The following is an 11,542-nucleotide window of genomic DNA, read 5'->3' as shown; positions in this document are numbered from 1 at the left end:
GCTCCAAAATCACTGCAGATGGTGACTGCAGCCATGAAATTAAAAAATGCTTACTCCTTGGAAGGAAAGTTATGACTAACCTAGATAGCATATTCAAAAGCAGAGACATTACTTTACCAACTAAGGTCTGTCTAGTCAAGGCTATGTTTTTTCCAGTGGTCATGTATGGATGCGAGAGTTGGACTGTGAAGAAAGCTGAGTGCCAAAGAATTGATGCTTTTGAACTGTGGTGTTGGAGAAGACTCTTGAGAGTCCCTTGGACTGCAAGGAGATCCAACCAGTCCATTCTGAAGGACATCAGCCCTGGGATTTCTTTGGAAGGAATGATGCTAAAGCTGAAACTCCAGTACCTAGGCCACCTCATGCAAAGAGTTGACTCATTGGAAAAGACTCTGACCCTGCGAGGGATTGGGGGCAGGAGCCGAAGGGGACGACAGAGGATGAGATGGCTGGATGGCATCACTGACTTGATGGACATGCGTCTAGGTGAACTCCTGGAGTTGGTGATGGACAGGGAGGCCTGGTGTGCTGTGATTCATGGGGTCACAAAGAGTCGGACACGACTGAGCGACTGAACTGAACTGAACTGAACTGAATAGTGGTTTTCCCTACTTTCATCAATTTAAGTCTGAATTTGGCAATAAGGAGTTCATGATCTTAGCCACAATCAGCTCCTCATCTTGTTTTTGCTAACTGTATGGAGCTTCTCCATCTTTGGCTGCAAAGAATATAATCAATCTGATTTCGGTGTTGACCATCTGGTGATGTCCAACCATCACCATCTGGTAGAGTCTTCACTTGTGTTGTTGGAAGAGGGTGTTTGCTATGACCAGTGCATTCTCTTGACAAAATTCTATTAGCCTTTGCCCTGCTTCATTCCATATTCCAAGGCCAAATTTGCCTGTTACTCCAGGTGTTTCTTGACTTCCTGCTTTTGCATTCCAGTCCCCTATAATGAAAAGGACATCTTTTTTGGGTGTTAGTTCTAAAAGGTCTTGTAGGTCTTCATAGAACCGTTCAACTTCAGTTTCTTCAGCATTACTGGTTGGGTCATAACTGGATTACCCTGATATTGAATGGTTTGCCTTGGAAACAAACAGAGGTCATTCTGTTGTTTTTGAGATTGCATCCAAGTACTGCATTTCGGACTCCTTTGTTGACTATGATGGCCACTCCGTTTCTTCTAAGGGATTCCTACCCGCAGTAGTAGATATAATGGTCATCTGAGTTAAATTCACCCATTCCAGTCCATTTTAGTTCGCTGATTTCTAGAAGGTCAACATTCACTCTTGCCATCTCCTGTTTGACCACTTCCAATTTGCCTTGATTAATGGACCTCATATTCCAGGTTCCTATGTAATATTGCTCTTTGCAGCATCAGACCTTGCTTCTATCACCAGTCACATCCATAACTGGGTATTGTTTTTGCTTTGGCTCCATCCCTTCATTCTTTCTGGAGTTATTTCTCCACTGATCTCCAGTAGCATATTGGGCACCTATTGACCTGGGGAGTTCCTCTTTCAATGTCCTATCATTTTGCCTTTTCATACTGTTCATGGGGTTCTCAAGGCAAGAATACTGAAGTGGTTTGCCATTCCCTTCTCCAGTGGACCACATTCTGTCAGACCTCTCCATCATGACTCGCCCGTCTTGGGTGGCAGCACAGGGCATGGCTTAGTTTCATTGAGTTAGACAAGTATGGTACTAGTGTGATTAGATTGACTAGTTTTCTGTGATTATCGTTTCTCTGTGTCTGCCCTCTGATCCCCTCTTGCAACACCTACCGTCTTACTTGGGTTTCTTTTACCTTGGACTTGGGGTATCTCTTCACTGCTGCTTGAGCAAAGTGCAGCCGCTGCTCCTTACCTTGGACGAGGGGTATCTCCTCACCACCGCCCCTCCTGACCTTGAATGTGGAGTAGCTCCTCTAGGCCCTCCTGTGCCCATGCAGCCACCACTCCTCGGGCGTGGGGTAGCTCCTCCCAGCTGCCGCCCCTGACCTCCGACGTGGGGTAGCTCCTCTGGGCTGCTCCTTCACTGTCGCAGTCTGGCACTCTCGGCTGCCGCCCCTGACCTCGGACGTGGGGTAGCTCCTCTTGGCCACCACCCCTCTGGCGTGGGGTCCTCCTGGCTTCTGCCTCTGACCTTGGACGTGGGGTAGCTCCTCTCAGCTGCGCTTGTGCGCCGTTGCAGCCACCTGTGCTTGTGCGCCGTTGCAGCCGCCCACGCTGCAACAAAAAAGATTATTCCATACTTGATTCCTGCCTCTTCTGGAATATTGTGTATTACTGGTAATGTATTATTACATTGGATTGAATATAGAGTTGGGTTTGAGTGTGGTATTTCATATTTATTGATGCATCAGTCAAATTTCTTTCACTTATGAAACATGTATATTTGCATTGAATCTGAGCCAATGAAACCGAGGTTAGTTTTTGTTTTTTAAGGACTTGTAATTAATTTTATATCACAGAGGGGTGCAAAAATAATCACAGAATGAGAGTTCTGTTCCAGATTTAGGAGTTCAAAGCTGCATGCAATATATTTTCTAGGATGTGAAATGGTATCAGTTAAAAGAGAAATCATTGTTTTAGGGATTGCTAAAAACTGAATGTGCCATCAATTTTAAGATGCATCCTGATTTAAGTGATAGTAATTTGCTTTAAAATGTGTGTGCTCTTCATGTATTCATTGTTAAGATAAATGACATACGAAGTATTGTGAAAGTGTAAATTAGTGTTGGGAAACTCTAGAATGTATATTCTTGGTGAACTTTTGAAAATAGCATGGCCTCAAAGATATCTAGATTAATCTTTAATTTCAAAATTGTGATGTAAAGTTACTTAGAGAAAGAATGTGGGTAGAAGATACTTACTGAAAATGATAAGTATTATTGTAGTTAAGGAAGACAGAGGAACTTGGTGGCTACAGTCCATGGGTCACAAAGAGTCAGACACGACTGAACAACTAAGAGACAGAATGGGAGATATATGGCCTGGCCAGACTAGAACGGAAAAATATCACAGAGTTATGAAATAGTAACCTGAATATCCTTTTCCAGTGGCCATGTATGGATGTGAGAGCTGGACTGTGAAGAAAGCTGAGCACTGAAGAATTGATGCTTTTGAACTGTGGTGTTGGAGAAGACTCTTTAAAGTACCTTGGACTGCGAGGAGATCCAACCAGTCCATCCTAAAGGACATCAGCCCTGGATGTACATTGCAAGCTGAAACTCCAATACTCTTTGGCCACCTCATGTGAAGAGTTGACTCATTGGAAAAGACCCTGATGCTGGGAGGGATTGGGGGCAGGAGGAGAAGGGGACGACAGAGGATGAAATGGCTGGATGGTATCACCGACTCGATGGACATGAGTTTGAGTGAACTCTGGGAGTTGGTGATGGACAGGGAGGCCTGGCGTGCTGTGATTCATGGGGTTGCAAAGAGTTGGACACGACTGAGTGACTGAACTGAACTGAACTGAACCTGAATATCCAATGTGCCTAAAAGCAGATTTTTAAAAAGTTTGCTTTTCAGAATGCTGCCACTTGACCCTTTTATCTGTTGTATTTAGAGTGGCGTGCTCACTGCCATCTTAGGTTTGGGCATAGGTCTGGCATGTTACATGGGAAGTGAAATATCCTGGGCAAGAGCAGTCAAACATAAAAGAAACATGAGAAATTAATAAAAGTAGGCTTTTGGAAATAGGGTGAAGCATGAGATTAAAGGATCTCAGTTAATAGAAGCTGTTACTATATGTTCAGCAGTGCATGGGATACTTACATGGAGCTTAGTCCTGGTTGAGACAACTTTCAGGGTGACTTCCTTGGATGTTCCAGTTGTTAGTTCCACTGCAGGGTTCGTGGATTCCATCCCTGGTCAGAGAACTAAGACCTCACACTGGATGTTGTATGGCAATAAATAAATAAATAAAATAAATAAAATAAAAAAGACTAGGCTCAGGAGAGTGAGTAATCATAAAGAAAGGGAAAACTTATAATTTGATGTTCAACAGTGTTGTTGAACAACCCTGATGTAGTAAACTAAGGCATCAGAGCCAGCATGTAGAAATGGATTCGTTCCAGGTCAGTGTGTTATTTTGTCTCATCAATTTTTAACTTCTGTACATTTATATACCTGTGAACTTCTTCAGGAGGGTTTGAACTATAGAATTGCTTCTTTAATCAGGAGAAAAATCAGTGCAAGTATGAATTTGTTTTAGTGTTTATATGTGGAGTTGAAATGAGGAAACTCCAGCTGAAGGTTATTGACTACTCAGTATCCTACCACTGTGATCTCTAGTTGAATGTATAAGGACCTAGACATTGATTTTATTCCACAGTCCAATTCCTTCTTTGATATAGTGTTGAAAACCATTGCTGACAGATTTCTCTTGCAATTCTACCTACTGCTGAGAATCAGTCATCCCAAACTCTAATTTTCATGTTTCTTAGTGAACCACTTTTTAGAGTTCTCTAGTATCTATTTATTAATTTTCTGTTATTTTTAAAATTCAGGTTTATAGTGATAATCATAATTTTGGTCTTTGGTTCTCAAGGAGTATAGGAACACATTTGGAATTTGTTTATTTTGGTAAGATTTGGTGACTAAAAACCAAATGGTCAAATAAAATATAAGACACATATAAAGGCTGCATCCTGAAACAGAAATGTGTTGTAATCTTCATTAACCATTTTTTTTTCCTTCATAAGAATGCAGACTTGATAACCTCTTAAAGAAAAGCCTGGCAAATGAAGGAAAACTTTTGCAGCGAGACTTTACTCAACATCAAACTACAGACACAGGTGAGAAAACTTTCAGCCAGAAGTTACACTGCAGAGAACATCAGAGCAGTCACTCAGGAATCAAGACCTTTGAAATTACAAGTCACTTAAACTCTCATGCAGCCCTTACCATATCCCAGAAACTTGACACAAAGAGGAGCTTCTGCAATGGTACAATATTTCGGTAAACTTTATCTTCTCAGAATACCTTTAGTGTGCATCAGAAAGCTCAAATAAGTGTGAAACTCTATGAATGTGAGAATGTGGAAAATCCTTCTCTAGGAAGTCAAACCTCATTGACCATCATACAACACATAGTGGGCAGAAACCTTTTGCATGTAATGAATATAAGAAAGCTTTTACCTGCAAGTCATACCTCAAGCAACATAAGAAAATTCACACAGGGGAGAAACGCTATGAATGTAGTGAGTCTGGGAAATCTATCTCTAGTAAAGCATACCTCATTGTGCATCAGAGAATTCACAGAGGGGAGAAAGCGTATCCGTGTAATATATGTGGAAAATCCTTCTATGGAAAAAGTTACCTTATTGTTCATCAGAGAAATCACACGGGAGAAACCCTATGAGTGTAATAAATGTGGAAAATCCTTCAGTAGAGAACAGTTCCTCACTATTCATGAGAGAACTCACACAGAGGTGTGGGAAGTCCTTCAGTAGAAAACATTACCTCACTGATCGTCAGAGAACTCACACATGGGAGAAAGCCTATGAGTGTGATAAATGTGGGAAATCATTCAGCACAAAAAGTTAGTTCACTATTCATCAGAGAAGTCACACAGGGGGGAAACCCTATGAGTGTAATAAATGTGGGAAATCCTTCAGTACAAAAAGTTACCCCACTGTTCATCAGATAATTCACACCCGGGAAGAAACCTTTGAGTGCAGTAAATGTGGAAAAGCCTTTGCCTTGAAATCGTTCCTAAAAATGCATCAGAGAACTCATACTGGGGAGAAAACCTATGAAGTAAGCGTGGGAAATGTCTCTCTAAGAAGTGCCACCTCACTAGGCATCAGAAAATTCACACAAGACAGAAACCATAGGAATGTAATTAATAAGTGTGGGAAATCCTGTGGAAATTTTCATCTAACCCTTCATCAGTGAATTCACAGGGGAGACATCCTATGAATGTATTGATTGTGGGAAAGATTGTAGACAGATGCCAGTCCTATAATGTTTTCAGAGAACTCACACTTGGTGAAAGTTAATGGGTACTGAATGTTGGTAAGTTTTCTCTTATAAACTAATCTTCAGAGTATATCACTCCACATATAAGAGACCTGCTATGAATTTAATAAGCTTTAGAAAACCTGATGCAGCCTTCCAGGCCTAGGAATACATCAGAGAAGTCACATAGGGGAGAAATCCCATTATCATGGGAAAGCTTTTACCTAAAAGTCAGATCTTACGAACTGTCAGAGTAACTGTACAAATGTATTAGAAAGGGGGTGGGGTGGGGTGGGTGGAAACTGACCAGTAGTGCAGCATCAGAGAACTCAGAGGAAGCTCAGTGAATATAATAAAACAGGAAATTTTGTCTATGAGAAATCAACCATCCATCAACAAAACTCAGAGACATCCTTAATGTTTACTGTGAATGGGTAATGTTTGAACCAGATTTCAGCCCACTTTGGACATAAGAAGACTCACACAAGCAAACAGTCCTTGATACTAATCACTTACGGGACAGACTACTGTTTCAGCCAGGCTACTCAGTGGGATCCTACTTTGAAGGATTTCTTCTGTGAACTTTAAATTGTGCATTGTTACCCACAATGTTGTCTATCTCAGTCAGACTTTGTCTGAGCTAAATAATGTGTGTTTTAATGTCATAGAATAAAATATTGTATAAATGTTGATTAGGTCCCATTGATTGATAGTGCTGCTCAGTTCAACTGTGTGCTTATTTTGACTGATGAATCCATTAAGTGCAAATGGAATTCTGTTGAACTTTGAAGCTAATTTTTATCAGTTTTTTCCTCTTGTTTTGATGAGCTGTTTTCTGAACCATACTCTTTAGGATTGTTATATCTTCTGACTCCACCTCCTTATCATTATGCAATCCTCCATTTTGATAACTTAGCTTTTTTAAAAATTGATGTATAATTCTGTTACAGTTTTTTGTTAGTTTCTGCTATACAAGAAGTGAACCAGTTATATGTATACATATATCTTCTTCTACTTGGATCTCCCTCCCCCTATCCAATCCGTTTATGTCATCACAGAGCACTGAGCTGAGCTCCCTGTGCTATACAGCAGATTCCCATTAGCTATCTATTTTACAGGTGGTAATGTATTTATGTCAAACCTAATCTTCCAATTCATCCCACCTTCCTCTTCCCCTCCTGTGTCCACATGTTGGTTCTCAGTGTCTGCATCTTCTCTCCCTGCCCTGCAACTAGGTTCATTGGTACCATTTTTTTAGATTCCATGTACCTGGGTTAATATTTGTTTTTCTTTTTCTGACCTACTTCACTCTACAAGAAGGACTCCAAATCTGCCCACATGTGTACGGATGACTCAATTTCGTTCCCTTTTTTTTTTTTTTTTTGCTTTTTATTTTTATTTTTTTAATTTTATTTTATTTTTAAACTTTACATAATTGTATTAGTTTTGCCAAATATCAAAATGAATCCACCACAGGTATACATGTGTTCCCCATCCTGAACCCTCCTCCCTCCTCCCTCCCCATACCATCCCTCTGGGTCGTCCCAGTGCACTAGCCCCAAGCATCCAGTATCGTGCATCGAACCTGGACTGGCAACTCGTTTCTTACATGATATCAATTTCATTCCCTTTTATGGCTGAAAATATTCCATTGTATATATGTACCACATCTTCTTTATCTGCTAATCTGTTGGACACTCACTTATTTCCATCCTGGCTATTGTAAATATTGCCTCCTTGAACACTGGGGGTACCTGTGTCTTTTTGAGTTATGGTTCTCTCAGGTATATGCCCACTAGTGGAAATGCTGGGTCATATGGTAGTTTTATTCCTGGTTTTCAAAAGAATCTTCATACACTTTTCCATAGTGGCTGTATCAGTTTATGTTCCCACCAACAGTGCAAGAGTGTTTCCTTTTCTCTATACCATTTCCAGCATTTACTATTTGTGGATTTTTTTAATGGTGGATATTCTGACAGGTGAGAGATGATACCTTATTGTAGGTTTAACATTTCTCTAATAATTAGTGATGATAAGCATCTTTTTTTGTGCCTCTTCGTCATCTGTATCCCTTCTTTGGAGTAATGACTATTTAGTAATGTCTATTTATTTCCTGTCTTCTGCCCATTTTTAGATTGGATTGTTTGTTTTTTTGATATTGAGCTTCATGAACTGCTTCTGTATTTTGTCCATTTCTTTATTTGGAAATATTTTCCCCCTTCTGAGCATTGTCTTTTCATCTTGTTTATGGTTTCCTTTGCTGTGCAAAAGCCTTTATTTATAATTGGATCTCATTTCTTTGTTTTTATTTTCATTATTTTAGGAGGTGGTCAAAAGAGATCTTGCTACAATTTATGTCAAAGAGTGTTTTTCCTATCTTTTCCTCTATAATGTTTTATACTATCTGGTCTTTAACATTTATATCTTTAATTCATTTTGAGTTTATTGTTGTGTATCATGTTAGATAGTGTTCTAATTTCATTCTTTAACATGCAGCTGTCTAATTTTCCCAGTGCCACTTAATGGAAAGAGGATGTCTTTTCTCCATTTCATGTTATTTCCTCCTTTGTTATAGATAGTTGACCATAGATGCCTGGGTTTTTCTCTGGACTTTCTGTCCTGTACCATTGATCTATATTACTATTTCTGTGCCAGTACCACACTGTCATTATTACTGTAGCTTTGCATTATCACCTGAAATTGGGGAGCTTGATTCCTTCAGCTGTTTTTCTTTCACAAAATTGCTTTGGCTATTTGGGGTCTTGTTTTTCTACCCAAATTGTAAAATTCTTTGTAAAATTCAATGCTATGGAGAATGCCATTTGTAGTTTGATAGGGATTGCATTGAATCTGTAGATTTCTTTGAGTCATGTAGTCAATTTCTCTTTCTGCACTTTAGTTTTTAGTGTATAGGAATGCAGGAGATTTCCATGCATTAATTTGTATCCCATAGCTTTACCAGATTCATTGATTAGCTTTAGGTTGTTGTGCTAATGTTGTCTGGTGGTGTCTTTAGGAATTTCTATGCATAGGATTGTGTCATCTGCGGACGGTAATGGTTTTACTTCTTTTCGACTTTGCATTCCTTTTTTTTTTTTCCTTTTTCTTCTCTGATTGTCATGGCTAGGACTTCAAAAACTACATTGAATAATAATGATAAGAGGGGACATCCTTGTCCTGGTACTGATCTTAGAGGGAATGCTTTCAGGTTTTCACTATTGAGAATTATGTTTGCTATGAATTAGTGATATATGGCCTTTATTATGTTGAGGTAAGTTCCCTCTCTGCCCATCTTCTGGAAAGTTTTTGTCATAAATTGGTCTTAAATTTTGTCAAAAGCTTTTTCTGAATCTATTGAGATGATTATATGGTTTTAATTTGTTAAAATGATGTATCACATTGATTGATTTGCCTGTATTGAAAAAGTCTTACATTCCTGGAATAAATCCCACTTTATCATGGTGTATGATTCTTTTAATCTGTTGTTGGATTCTCTTTGATAGTACTTTGTTGAGGTTTTTGTGTCTGTGTTCATCATTGATATTGGTCTGTAACTTGAATTTTTTGGGGTTTGATTTTTGTATCAGGGTGATGGTGGCCTTATAGAAGAAGTTTGGTAGTGTTCCTCCCTATGCAACTTTTTGAAAGAGTTTGAGCAGGATAGGTGTTAGCTCTTGTCTAAATGTTTGATAGAAATCACCTGTGATGCCATTTTCACTGGACTTCTGTTTCTTGGAAGATTACAGTTTCTATTTCATTATTTGTTCCTGTTCTGTTAATATCTTCCTGGTTTAGTCTTGGAAGGTTGAATCTTTCCAATTACTTCTCCATTTCTTACAGGTTGTGCATCTTATTCACATATGCTGCCAAGTCACTTCAGTCGTGTCCGACTCTGTGTGACCCCATGGACTGCAGCCTACCAGGCTTCTCCGTCCATGTGATTCTCCAGGCAAGAACACTGGAGTGGGTTGCCATTTCCTTCTCCAATGCATGAAAGTGGAAAGTGAAAGTAAAGTCTCTCAGTCGTGTCTGACTCTTAGCGACCTCATGGACTGCAGCCTACCAGGCTCCTCCATCCATGGGATTTTCCGGGCAACAGTACTGGAGTGGGGTGCCATTGCTTTCTCCCTTATTCATATATAGTTCCTTATATTAGTCGTCTCTTAGGATCTTCTGTATGTCTTGGATGTCAGTTGTAATTTTTCCTTTTTGGTTTCTAATTTTATTTATTGATTTGAATCCCCCCTTTATTTTGCTTAATGATTTCAGCTAAAGGTTTATCAATTTTACCTTCTCAAAAGACCAGCTTTCAATTTTATTGATCTTTGCTGTTTCTTGTTTCTGTTTCATTTATTTCTGCTCTGATCTTTATGATTTTTTTCCCTTCTGCTGACTTTGGGTTTTGTTTTTCTTTCTCTTGTATTTATGTGTATGTGTGTGTATATATATACGTGTGTGTGTGTGTGTGTGTTTATATAATTGAATTACTGCTGTGCACCAGAAAATAAAACAACATTATAAATCAACTATACTGTTTTGTTTTGTTTTTAATTTTAGATAGGGAATTTGTTTGACCAGATCCAAGAAAAGACTTCAGTGAGTCAAAAGGAGCAGCTAATAAGAGATGTGGTGACCCCTTGGGGTGTAACCATTATGCCCTGGTGGCAGACTCCTTCAAATGAGACCACTCAACTCAGCAACTTGCAGGTACTTTGCTAGATGACCCCTCTCTATCATACTCACAGCTGTTCAGACTGATGCTTCTAGATTAAGTGTGGGAGAAAGAGGCGACTTCCCACTCCTGCTTGTCTCTATAGACTCATTACTCAACCAGAGACTGCTGCTGGTGCTGAAACATTTCTTTCTTCAACTTCTCCTTGGTGTGGTTCATTATCCCCTTTGAATGTTCACTGCTGTGATTAACCTGTATTGTGTGCAATAAACTTGGTGAGTTTACTGTGTGGGAAAGATCCCCAGGAGTAGGAAATGGCAACACACTCCAGTATTCTTGCCAGGAAAATTCCATGGACAGAGGAGCCTGGCAGGCTACAGTCCATGGGGATCACAAAAAGTCAGACATGACCTATTCAGCACAGCACAGTACAAACTTGTTGCATATTGGCTGTTTTCATATATATCCAGCCCTTTGGTTCTTACCTGGCCTTACTGCTGGGCCCTTTGACAAAGCAATGGCTCTAATCCCTAATACAGTGTTGCAAAAAAAATTAATGAACAACTCTTAAGTATTGTGGACATCTGTGCTATTGCCTTCTAAAGCTCCTGAGGAGATTCAGTAACTCCTTCATAAACTTAAAACCCATGTAGAAACTTTCTGGGCATGGCTTGATAGCACAGCTTACCTAATACGAATATGCCTGTCAGACTGTACTTACACTCTCTTGTCAGAAGCAGATAACTTTCCTGCCAAGAAGTACTACTTATTCAGACTCCCTGCTTTCACCTGCTCCCCAGGACCTTCCAGTTTACTGTGGTTACATGAGAATTCCCAACCATGAAGCCTGCTGGCCATCACCATTCCCTACCAGGACTACTGCTTATATTCACAACCTCATC

At 39.7% G+C, this 11,542-nt stretch overlaps 1 protein-coding gene across 1 annotated transcript in view; it reads left to right on the top strand.

Moving 5' to 3' along the window:
* The window catches only part of LOC104992563 (zinc finger protein 25-like), a 61,972-nt gene extending 51,285 nt beyond the window's left edge, over positions 1–10,687 (top strand). The window contains exons 5-11 of the mRNA XM_010845491.1: positions 3,062–3,095; positions 4,558–4,592; positions 4,712–4,967; positions 5,066–5,281; positions 5,343–5,439; positions 5,570–5,767; positions 10,526–10,687. Of these exons, the coding sequence (XP_010843793.1) occupies positions 3,062–3,095; positions 4,558–4,592; positions 4,712–4,967; positions 5,066–5,281; positions 5,343–5,439; positions 5,570–5,767; positions 10,526–10,687 (998 nt within the window). The remainder of the gene's footprint in view (positions 1–3,061; positions 3,096–4,557; positions 4,593–4,711; positions 4,968–5,065; positions 5,282–5,342; positions 5,440–5,569; positions 5,768–10,525) is intronic.
* The last annotated feature ends 855 nt before the right edge of the window (positions 10,688–11,542 follow it).

The sequence above is a fragment of the Bison bison genome, unplaced genomic scaffold (assembly GCF_000754665.1).
Source record: "Bison bison bison isolate TAMUID 2011002044 unplaced genomic scaffold, Bison_UMD1.0 scf7180017864217, whole genome shotgun sequence".
NCBI classification, from domain to species: domain Eukaryota; kingdom Metazoa; phylum Chordata; class Mammalia; order Artiodactyla; family Bovidae; genus Bison; species Bison bison.
Note: the sequence above shows the minus strand (reverse complement) of the source record. Positions and strands in the feature narration are given on the sequence as shown.